This window comes from Myotis davidii, unplaced genomic scaffold (genome assembly GCF_000327345.1).
Source record: "Myotis davidii unplaced genomic scaffold, ASM32734v1 scaffold77, whole genome shotgun sequence".
Lineage (NCBI taxonomy): Eukaryota > Metazoa > Chordata > Mammalia > Chiroptera > Vespertilionidae > Myotis > Myotis davidii.
In genome coordinates this window covers 3,571,480-3,583,471 of record NW_006289713.1, presented here as the reverse complement: position 1 = coordinate 3,583,471, position 11,992 = coordinate 3,571,480, and the positions used below count along the sequence as shown (strand labels likewise).

The following is an 11,992-nucleotide window of genomic DNA, read 5'->3' as shown; positions in this document are numbered from 1 at the left end:
TCCCCTCCCCCTCCCTCCTCCCCTCCGGTCCTGTCTCCAGCGGGAGCGCGAGACGCTGGTCAGGCTCCGCGGCGCAGCTCAAAAATGAATAATCGCCCCCGATTGACTTAAATTCCACCGAAGCCGGCGCCGCGGCCGCCCGCCGCTCGGGATCTGCTTGCTGTGTTTTTGCTTTCTCCATTCTTCCTTAAAAAAAAAAAAAAAAATAGCAAAACAAAACCAGCCAGCCAACCAAGAATCCGGTTTGTTGATCGCCTATATTTTTCCCCCCACCGTTTGCGGGATTTGCAAACCGAATTACATGCATGTCCAGTGGGGGTAGGTTTAATTTTGACGATGGAGGGTCCTACTGTGGAGGCTGGGAGGACGGCAAGGCGCACGGCCATGGCGTCTGCACCGGCCCCAAGGGCCAGGGCGAATACACCGGCTCGTGGAGCCACGGCTTCGAGGTGCTGGGCGTCTACACCTGGCCCAGCGGCAACACGTACCAGGGTACTTGGGCGCAGGGCAAGCGCCACGGCATCGGCCTGGAGAGCAAGGGGAAGTGGGTGTACAAGGGCGAGTGGACGCACGGATTTAAGGGGCGCTACGGGGTGCGGGAGTGCACGGGCAACGGGGCCAAGTACGAAGGGACCTGGAGCAACGGGCTGCAGGACGGCTACGGCACCGAGACCTACTCAGATGGAGGTAGGTGCGCCGGTGCGGGCGGGCTGGGGTTGGGCGGAGGAGGGACCTCTTGCCTCTTCTGTTTATCTCTGGGGAAGTTGAGCTTCTCCCTCCAGTGGGGCCATGGGCACCTGGGCATTTCCTGGGGTTCTCTGGAGGCCCAGCTGCCCTGGCTACAGGTTGCCCCACTGCTTGGTGGGGGACAGCACGCCTGTGCCAGCTGAAGATGTTGGGGGCTTTCCAGGAGCAGAGCCAGGCCCTGGAGTTGCGGAGTTGAGCAGAGTGTCTGTGCATCATCCAAGAGCAGGCCAGAAACCTGCGGAAAGGCCAGCTTGGGCCTACGGCCTCCTCTGGGACCCATGGAGGGCGGAGAGGGGCTGGGAGAGGGCCCCCTCCCCTTGCTGACAGAGCTCCCTTGGTGTGGGCCTCCTGGAGTTAGGCCCCGGCTTTGCTTCTTGTTTTCCTGCGGTGCCAGAGGGCCTTCCTCAGACCTGATCAACTCAAGCCAATGGAAACGGAGCGATTGGGAGAGCTATAGGCGGGGGACAGGAACCCCAACCAACACAACAAGGCAATAAACTTCTAGGTGGTTGGACATGGGCTAGCACTGTCGGAGCAGGCTGCTGAAAGGAGGGAGGGAGGCCCATCTGTTTAGTGAGAGCCCAGGAATCTCACCGTTCAGGGGCTGAATCATATTCCCCATTAGTTCAGGGAATGCTCTGTGCCTTCATTCTAAGATGCCACCACATTCAGGGCTGAGCTGGTGCAGGAAGCCAGGGAGCTGCCCACCACTGCTGTAAGATGATTTCTGTGCCGGGGGCCTTGCGGCTACACCCTGCCCCAGACACCTCAGTATCCACTCCTTGGTGCATCTGAAAAGTGTGGAGCATTTACTGTTCCTGGAAGCCAGACCCCAAACCAGCCTGCTCTCCAGATGCAGCCCCCGCCCCCCACCCCACCTCCTCCCCAGTCTGGGAGCTCCTCTTCACAAGTGGCGAGGTAATTTTTCAGGCTCTGGCAAGCAGTGGGGGCACAGCAGTGACTGTGTGCTTCTGGTGGGCATAGAAATCAAGAGTGTATGTGTGGTCTTCTCCCTGCCTCTCGCTGCCTCCAAGTCTCATGAAGCAAGTGTTCAACACCTGCTCCCCGGCCACATCCAGGGGTGACAGAGGGCTGGAGAGTAATTATTATTTTGGCTTATGCAACTGAGAGGCAGGGTTCATTATTCCTCAAAGGGGAGGAGGCGTGGGGGGCAGTTAATTATATAATGCTCCTGCCTGTCACAGCCGTGCCCAGCCCTGGTCCCAGGCGGCCTCTTCCGTGCTGCTGTTGTTTTCATTGATCACGTTGGAGAGTTCTCTGACCCTGGGGTGTGGGGGCCCGGCCAGCAGACAGACCTGCTGGGTTCCAGGTCGTGTGTGTGTGTGTGTGTGTGTGTGTGTGTGTGTGTACACAGTGAGGCCCTGTAGTAGATGCGAGTGGTCCAGCAGCCTAGCACACCCAGCTGGGCACTTTGGGAGCCCAGGGGCAGTTATTACCCATGGGCTACCAGGCTGCTCTGCTCTGCAGATCCGTCCCTCCAGAGGTGCTCCCAGATGTGCCTGAGCCAGGAGAGTGGCTTCACGGTCCTAGGCAGGGGGCCTCAGGTGGAGGCATGTGGAGGAGAGGAATTAGGAGCTCCCCAGAATATCTGGGGGGGGAGGTCTAGCACCCCAGTGTGCCCATTTTCCCTGGACATCTTTAGTGGCCTGTGGAATTCTGTTCTTCATTCAACACATATCTACTGAGGGCCTACATTGAGCAGGTGCTCTGGACTCTGGGAAAACAGCAGTGAGCAAAGCAGACAGAAAAGTTGCCCTCATAGAGCTTCCACTTTAGAAGGAAGGGTGGTAATTAAGTTGTGATTGCTGGGGGAAGAGAGGATCTGATTCCGTGGCTGGCCATGAGTTTAGGGTCTGACATGTTGATGTGAGAAACGCTTCTTTTATTGGATTTATGTCCTTGGTCTCTATCCCCCATCTAACCAGCTAAGCAGTGTTCAGCTCCTTGAAACCCTTCCCCGCTGCATCTTCTTGCTTGAGTGTCACATGATGGAGGGGATCATGACCACTTTACAGATGAGGGTAGATGGTGGCAGAGTTGAGGGTCTGAGCCCTGATCTGTCCTCCTCATACCACCTGTGTGCCAACAGAGGCAGCATACCAATGCAGGGCGCCACGGCCGGCTGCTCCCTTGTGGTTTGTGATGTGGCATGGCAGAAAATGGAATTGACCCTTCTGGTCTGGGATAATCAAGCCCAGAATCTGGGGCCATTTTGCTGGAACATGGCCCCACTTCTCATTAGGAAGGAGGTGACTGTGGAGAATGTGTACCTTTGAGCAATCCATCAAGCAAGCAGAGCCAAGTGGGGCATCTTAATCCGCCAGAACAAAACAGTGGATTTCTGTGCCTTCCCCCCGAGGGTCAGCTGGTGGGCTGTGATGGGTCTCCCTTCTGAGAGGGCAGAGCCTTTAATAAATTAATGGCTCAGTCCAACTTTCCTGTGCACAGAGGATGGGAATATTGGGCAGGCATCAGCAAGCTCCCAAACTTCAGCCCAGCTCCCAGTGCTGACTTGGGAAAACAGTGATGTTCATGAATAATGCACAAACAGCAAATGTATTCTACATTTAGCTGGAATTGGTATGGAATCCATTTCAGCTGGAGACACTTCTGCCAACGCCTCCTCCTTCAGGTTCATCATCCCCTGAGCAGAAGGCAGGTGTTGCTCATTGAAGTGAGCGGAACGGCTTCCACAGTGTGTTGGGTGACTCCATATAGACCGTGAGGCCGGGGCTGTGGGGTGGGCAGGAGCACATGCTGTGGAGTTTACAGCTGTTGTGCTTGAATCCCAGCTGTGCCTTTGCTCTGTGACCTTGGGCGAGTTATTTGACTTCCCCGAGCGTCTGTTTCTTCACATGTTCAAAGGACTGATAATAACACCTGTAAATTAGGTGGGGGTTAATTGAGGTGGTATATACAGGTATACTAGTAAGCATTCATTATTATTTATCACCGTTTTATTATTACAGTTCACATGCAATGAGTGCCATGTGTCATGATTATTTTTCAGAACAAATAGCCAGACATGACAATGGTGATATTGAAAAGGACAATACATAGCAATAGTTCACACTCACTGTGTGCAGGGAATGAGGCGAGTGTTTGGGTGAATTATAGCACTAAATTTCTGTACCTCTCCAGGACTGTTCCTCCCATTTCCCGCATTGGAAAGTGGAGGCTCAGGGAAGGCAGATGAGCATTGGGCCACACCCGGATTCACGCTCAGGATGGCGCTACCAGAGCCTGTCTTTTGTGTGGAACACCTCTCTCTAAACTGCCAGGTTCCAACTACCTCCTTGTTCCTCCCTCTTCCTCCACATCCATTCTTCTCTTCTGGGTGCAGCAGCCCAGAGTTGTAGGCAAGTGCACTTTCGCAGACACGCCCACCTGGCCCCCCACCTCCAGTCCCACCAGACCCATGGCCTCTTCTCCACTCGCTGGACCCCTACACTAAGCTGCACAGGTAAATATTTCCTCCTGGGTGCCGTGTACATAGGGGTCCCCGGGACCAAAAGTTACCCCCTGCAAATAAACCCTCCCACAGCCTGAAAGATATGAGTCATCTCACACACCCGGCCTCTCCCCCTCATACACAGATTCCGTTCACCGGCCCAGATCCCTCCACCCACACAAATCACACACGCCCACAGTCAAAATTCAGATCTCCCGGCGCCTGCGCGCGCAGGCGCACAGCACACCTGTCACCCAGAGACGTGTTCCATCCTGTCCCCCAAAACACGGCCACGTGCACCCGCCCAACTTTGTTCTCTGGCCAAGTACTCCACCCCCTACGATTCCTGCTCCTGAGAAGCAGCCATCCCAGAGGGAGAGCGCTGGCCTAGAGGAGGGCTCAGATTACAGATGGAGCAGAATGTGTCCTTTCCACTTTAAATATACGTTTATGCAGTTAATGCCCATAGGAAGGGGAAAAACCCTCATCCAAACAAACTAAACAAGCTTTGGGCATGTTTTTGGTACTTAGCCATGAATATGTGACAGTAAATTTTTTTTTTTTTGGTTAATCCTCTCCCGAGGATATTTTTCCATTGATTTTTAGAGAAAGTGGAAAGGAGAGGGAGAGACAGAGAGAAACATCAATGTGAGAGACACTGATTGGTTGCCTCCTGCATGCACCCACAACAGGGCCAGAAAACCTGCAACCAAGGTACATGCCCCGGACCGGAATCCAACTTGGGACTGATGCTCTATCCACTGAGCCAAACCAGGGCAAAAGTAGTTTTTTTAAAAAAAACCCAAATGCCCAGGTTAGGTGGAAGTGGGCCATCAGAACTCCTTTCAGAAAGAAAAAGAATCCAGCACTCAGCTATGGGAGATAAAAGCACCTCCTCAGAAATTCTCTTTCAGCCACTTTGGAGAGGGAGAAGGTGAAATGAGAAGGGAAAAGCAAATAACTAGTTCTTTGTTGCCAATAATAGCTGAGAAAGAAGTGTTACTGAAGACTCCCTCACCCAGCACAGCCCTGGAGCGATTTGACGGGCTTTATATTAGGAAGCCGACGGGCTGGTGAGGAAGTGAGGATCAGCACCCTCCGAAAATAGCCACTCCACCAAAGTCGGCGAGTAGCCTCCGGCTGGTGGTAGCAGTTAACGCAGCTAACCTGACAAAAGGGGGCTGTGGGCCCACCTGGCTAGAGAGAGGGAGACCCCAGAAAAACAGAGGGTGATGGTGGCTGTAGAGGGAGGGCCAAGAACCTCTGCTGTTTTTCTATGAGACTCCTTTGCTACCTCAGTTTCCCTCGGGCCTCCACTACTCTAAAGATAACTAGCTACCAACTCTGAGCTGGTCATTTTGTAGATAAAACTCATTAATGTCCTTAAATGACAAGATGTTTAGAGTTGTGAGCGCTCGAAAAAGAGTGATGTTTGTTTTCATTTTCAACAGTGGTCCATCCCCTCTTGGATCAGCCACTCCCTCAGTTTGTAGTTTTCCGGTTTGTGAGAAGAGAAGCCACATGGTAGATGAAGGGGAACGCTGTGGGGTTCTGGCGTTGCCACAAGCTGGCTCGGTGGTTTAGACCAAGGGGCTGGCTCTCTTGTCTTCATTTAGGAGCGGGGAGGCTCTTCAGCACCGCGGAGAGCTCCCCACACACTGCCTGGGCGGCTGGCTTTGCTCTAATTCTCTTCAGGCCTCCTCGCCTGGCCAGGGACCGCCTGGCTCCGACCACTCCCGCACACTTGGCTATCAGAAGTCTGCCTGCTCGTGTTCTGTCACGGTGTGGGTTCCTTACTCCAAGAAGCACCACCAGTGGGGGTGTTTGCCTATTTTTCACCCCAATCCTGTCAGTCTTCTCAAAAAAAGTTGAGTGCCTTCCTGGTGTTTCCTGCTGCACTGGGAGAGCCTCTCCCAGCTGGTGTAGGCGGGTTTGGGGTGGGTTCTTTAGTGAGACTTGTAGAAGTCACTCTAAAGTCTGAGGTTGACTTCTGCTTCAGGTTTTATGTGCTCAGTTTCCATAGAGCGGGCAGGGCTTATAAGTGTACAACCAAAAGCAGGCAAAGGAGTGATCTTGTCTGTAGCAGCCAGTGAAAAGCTCTTTTACCACTGTTCTCATTAAATTGGTATCAATGGAGTAGGCATGTAGACCATCCCTGCCCAATCCAGTGGCCACTGGCCACGTGTGACTATTTGAATTTAAATTTAATGAATTAAAATGAAATAAAATGTATACATTTCAGTGCCTCAGCCACACTGGTCACATTTCAAGTGCTCACTAGCCACATATGACTAGTGATGGTACCTACTGGACAGTGCTGAGGTAGAGCATTCCCGTCATCATGGGAAGTCCTCTTGGACAGTGCTGGTGGAGCGCAAGTAAGCTTCCAGGGATGAAAACAGTGCCAGCATACAGTGGCCACTCAGTAAATATTTGTGGAATGAATGAACTGGGAAATGCAGTAGTAGTTGATAATTCCATTCACCGTCATCGTTTCGTATGTCCATCTCATTGCAAGAACTTACAACTGGATATAGACCATTAAAGGGAAAATTTAAAACTGTCTTTAAAGTATCACTATTATAAGTCCTTGGTCAGCTTTGTTTTGTTATTGGCTCTGCCATTGCTCATAAGTCTTTGCTAGTGTTTCACCTGAATACGATGGATGGTGTTGAATACAGTGAATGATAGAGTGATAATGTTCTAATGCTGCAAACCAGTCACGACCAGAAGTCATTTTGAGCACTATTTAACGAGAAGCGTTCATTGCAAAGTGCTAGCAAAGATGAGCAGGGGAGGGGACCCCTGAGTTGAGACTGGAAGGGTGGGCAGGGCAGCTGTTGCTCCTGTACTGAAGTTGCTGACTTTGAAGAAGGCTTGTCCTCTCTCAGCCTCAGTGTTCTCATCTCTATGATGGAATCATAACACTTTTTCCCTCTCAACTTGTGCTATCTCCCACCTTCCCAGGAATGTCACAGGTTTTCGCTGGGACCAGGGAGGGCCCCCTGGTGCTTTTGGAGGTGCCCAAAAATCAAGGGTCTGTTTGTGCTGCTGTAGGAACACAGGAGTTGGGTGGGTGTTGGCTTGCCACTGTCTGTCACCAGGCCAGTACTCTCCAAGCTTGTGTGTATATCAGGATCGCCTGGAGTGCAGGTTCAACAGATGGCTGACCCCACCCCTGAATTTTTGGGCCTGAGATCTCTTGCCCAGGAATTTACATTTCTTACAAGTTTCAATTGATGCTGAAGATGCTGGTCCGGGTTCCCCACCAAGATGGTCCCCTGGGAGACAGTTACAAATGCAGAATCTCAGGCCCTAATGCAGATCTCCAGGGTCAGAATCCTAGTGTTTGGGAGATGTCCAGGAGGTTCAAGTATGGGAAGCACTGCTCTAGCACACGAGCGCCAACCGTGGCTGTGCACGCAGCCATCTGGGTGCTCTGGAAGATGCTGAAGCCTGGGCTGACTGAGGTGGCCTGCATGCAGCCTGGCAATGGGGTTCTTTTGTAAATTGTTCAGGCGGCTCTAGTGTGCAGCTCAGGTCGAGGGCCTCTCTTCCAAAGCATCCTCAGCTGCATATGGGAATCCCTGGGATGCATCTGGGGTTCCCTCCAACCCCACTCAGCCAGGATCTTGGAGGGTGGCACCCAGCCTTCATATGTGATAAGGACAGGCAGGGCCAAGAATCGCTGCTCTAGACAGAGGTTTTCAAACTCTGGGTCATGTGGCTCATGAAACTACTTTGCTTCATTAAAAAACCTGAAAGAGACTAGGAAGCTTCTAAGCACAACACTTAGAGTACAGTAAGGAAGAGCCCTCCTATGTCTGCCTCTGTGAACACGTCATCTTCTCCTCTGTGTCTGTACCTTCTCGTCTTCCTTTCTTACCAGGACACCTGCCATTGGATTTAGGGCCCAGCCAAACCCTAGATGGTCTCATCTCAAGTTCTTTAAATTTTCCTGCATCTGCAAAGACCTTTTCACAAATAAGGGCCCATCCAGGTACCCATCCAGATGTAAATGTAGCTTGGGAGGGGGGTGGGTCACTATGCAGCTCACTGCAGTGTCTGGCAGACTTCGCTTTGACCGTGCTCCAAAGCACATAAGTGAAACCCAGAGTCACCAGGAAGCCAGGGAGAGTCCTATGAAAGAAGGATGCAGTTTTTAAATGTCTACTTTGTTCTGAGTACTGGGCTGTGCACTTTACCATAAATGTTATCTCTTTTATTCCTTAAAGCAGTGCTTTGAGATAAGCCATGTGCTCCCATTAAGAGACGAGAAGAGTGAGGCTCACAGGGTTATGTGGCTTGACGAGGTCATTTGTGGACATTGGGGCTCGACTGGCTCCAGAACTGTCTCTAGCACTTAGAGATGGAGCAATTATTTCAGCCACTTCCTTGCTTTACAGATGGGGAACCTGAGAGGCCCAGAGAGGAGCCCAGGGTCTAAAGTAGAAGAGAGGCTGGGAAAGGTGACACCACGGTCTTCTTAAACCTGGCCTTCAGTGGGCCTCTGCCCAGCAGTTCACAAACTTGTGTGTTCTTCCAGGCCCTTCTGAGGGTGTGACGAAGCTGTGGGTCCCTTCCCAGGACACACACATGTCCTTGCACACATGCAATGTTTGTGGACACTTATGGCGTTTACAGACTCCCTGGGACTTATCCGTGGACCCCAGGATAAGAACCCTTCCAGTCTCCACAGATGCCTAAATGTGCAGAGATGGGTCTCACTGAGCATAGCGAGTGGGAGATGGGAGGAGGGCGGAGCCAGCAGAACCCTGCAGGCCTGTGGAATCAAAGCAAAGGCCAGGAGTGGGCAGCGGGAGATGCTGGAACTCAGCCATATGTGGTCGCCAGTTTGAATCACCTGCCCCGGGCCCCAGGACAGGCTCCCCAGAAGAGAGCTCAGGAGTCTATAGCAGGGTCACACGCCTGGGCCATCTGATGCAGGGGGTCCCAAGTACAGGCCTTGAGAAGCACCTGTGCCCCTCCCAGTCAGCCTGCGCCTCAGGGTGAGGACCCCTAGAAAGGATGTGAGGCATTTCTAGGTACAGTGGGTGGCAGTTTGACTGTAGGGAGGCCCAGGAGGACTTTTCAATGGGGAGGGTTTCAGGAACTAAGGCAGGCAGGAGGCCCCTCCCAGGAATACCAGGTAGGCAGGTATCACACCCTCATCTTACTTGGAGGCTAGTTGTAAAAGCAGAACCAAGGGGCCAGGAGCTGGTACCCCGCTGTCAGCTTAGAGACTGTCCAGCTAACTTTTGTGCATAACCTTTCTGTGGCACTGCCCCCGGCCATTTGGTTGCTCATTGTTCCGTTCAGAGGCATAGCTGCCTGTGGGTAGTTTGGGGTGGGGGAGCAATAGTGGAAATGCACTTTGGTGAGGATGGTGTGGGCTAACAGGTGGGTTTGCCAGGTGTAGGGCACCCCTCCTCTGGCCTCTGCAGTGCCTCGGGGCCCTCCATTATTGCACATGCTCCTGTGTACTGTAACTAGTGGCTTCTGTGACTAGAAGCTCCTAGAGGGCAGGGACCCGGTCTGCAGGGCTGCTCACTGGGGCCCTGGTGTGGGGAGGAGGGGAGCTCTGGAAGTCACAGTTGGACAATGAATGGTGCATGGCATATCAGTGGGAAGCTGGAGGATGTGTGGGGCGTGGGAGAAAGAGCGTGAGGGAGGGAGAACAGCATGTGCAAAGGCTCAGAGGCCAAACAAGCTTGGGTTGTTCCAAGAACCAAAGGAAGAGGCATGCGGCTGCAGCAGACTGAGGGGAGGGTTGGGGGCTCTGAGATCAGAGATCTTCCCGGCCTCGGGAGGGACTTTGGATTTTGTTCGATGTCAGAGAAAGGCAGCAACACCGCCTGGTGTTTGTGGTTTTGTAATTAACCCTTTTTTTATTTTGAGATGACTGTAGATTTGCATGCATTGTGAGAAATAATGCAGAGAGATCCCCTGTATCTTCCACCAAGCTTCCCCTATTGTAGTCACCTCCTTGACAACCACTAATTTACTGTCTCTATGGGTTTTCCTATTCTGGGTATTTTGTACAAATGGAATCACATTACATGTGATTTATTTCATTTAACATAATGTTTTCAAGGTTTATCCACATCACATGTAGCAGAACGCCATTCCTTTTTAAGACAGAATAATGTTCCATTGTGTGGATGGACCACTTTTTATTTACCTACTCATCAGTTGATGGACATTCGGGTTGGTTCCACCTTTTGGCTGTTGTGAATAGTGCTGTCATGAATATTCTTGTGCAAGTTTTTGTGTGGGTATATGTTTTCCATTCTCTTGGGTAGATAGATACCTACAAATGGAAGTGCGGGGTCATATGTTTCACCTTTTTGAGGAGCTGTTTTTCAGGGCGGCAGCACCATTTTACATTCCCATCAATGGCGTGTTCGAGGATTCCATATACTCCACATCCTTCCCAACACCTATTATTATATCTTTTTTATTATGGCCGTCCTGGTGGGTGTGAAGTGATAGCTCACCGTGGTTTTCATTTGCATTTCCCTAATAGCTAATGATGTTAAGCATCTTTTCATCTGCTTATTGGCCATTTGTATGTCTTTGGAGAAATGTTTGTTCAGATCCATGCCCACTTTAAAATTGGGTTGTCTTTTTATTTTTGAGTTGTAAGGATGTGTGTGTGTGTGTGTGTGTGTGTGTGTGTGTGTGTGTGTGTATATATATATTTGCAGATCCCACAGTGACTTAGACTCCAGCCCCTACTCCTGTCCTCCCTTCCCCCCACACACAATGCCTGTTTGCATGTGGTCTCCCCTAATGGATGCTGGATTCCCTGAAGTAAACTGTGTGGATGTCTTTCTCTTGCCCATAGAGTTCCAGGCACGATGCCAGGCACACAGTAGGTGCTCAGGAAGTGTCAACTTAATAGGACCTGGACCACTGCCCACTGGCTGGGAGGTCAGGTGACCCTCTCCTCACTGCAGGGGCTTTGGAGGGGGGCATTTATGGTCTCCTTTACCAGCTGGGAGAGAATAGCTGTGATGTCTTCAGGGAGGTTGGGACCCACAGGGGTATTTATTGAGCATCAGCTGTGTGCCAGGCAATGAGCTGGCTCCAGGAAAAGCAGTGAATACATAGCCCCAGGGCTCTGTGGGGGACACAGCTCCTGAGTTTTGATGCTGATGGGAAGGAGGGCTGGGCCAGGCTAACAGAGACGGGACTGGCATCTGGGGTGTCTGAGAGAAGCCTCTGGAGGTGACTTTCCCACGGGGACCTGCGGCTGGGACACCACAGATGCTCCAGGAGAAGCATGAGAAAGTGCCCGGGGGCAGAGGGAGCAGGCCACCTGGGAACCAGCGTGATTTGGGCTGTGCCAGAGCAGAAGGGGCCATACCCTCCTGGGCAGTGGAGGTCGTGGCCTGACCCTTTGGATCTGCACAGAACCAACCCGACTGTTAGGAGAAACAAGACCAGAAGATAAACACTGGGGATGAAGACCCCAGCCCACAGCCCAGCTGGGTGTCTCCCTCAGTCCAGCATCCCACAGACGGAGTGGGGACTCGAGCTCCCTGCGTGGAGGCTGAGTGGCAGCATCCACGGTGCTGGGCCCAATTTGGAGGAAGTGAGTGTGTGTGTGTGTGTGTGTGTGTGTGTGTGTGTGTGTGTGTGCGTGTGCTCAAGAGAGTGTGGTGGAACCATAGCAGAGGTCAGGGTTTTCTAGGTGGAGGCGGCTGTGGTGACAGTGACCATGAGGTGCGCACAGGCACAGTGTCCTATTAGCTGGAGGCCTGAGCTAGA

At 52.1% G+C, this 11,992-nt stretch overlaps 1 protein-coding gene across 1 annotated transcript in view; it reads left to right on the top strand.

The window, feature by feature from the left end:
• The first annotated feature begins 6 nt into the window (after nucleotides 1-6).
• JPH3 (junctophilin 3) overlaps nucleotides 7-11,992 on the top strand; it is a 108,946-nt gene continuing 96,960 nt past the window's right edge. The window contains 1 exon segment of the mRNA XM_006762282.2: nucleotides 7-687. Within this exon segment, the coding sequence (XP_006762345.1) occupies nucleotides 306-687 (382 nt within the window). The 5' untranslated portion in view covers nucleotides 7-305.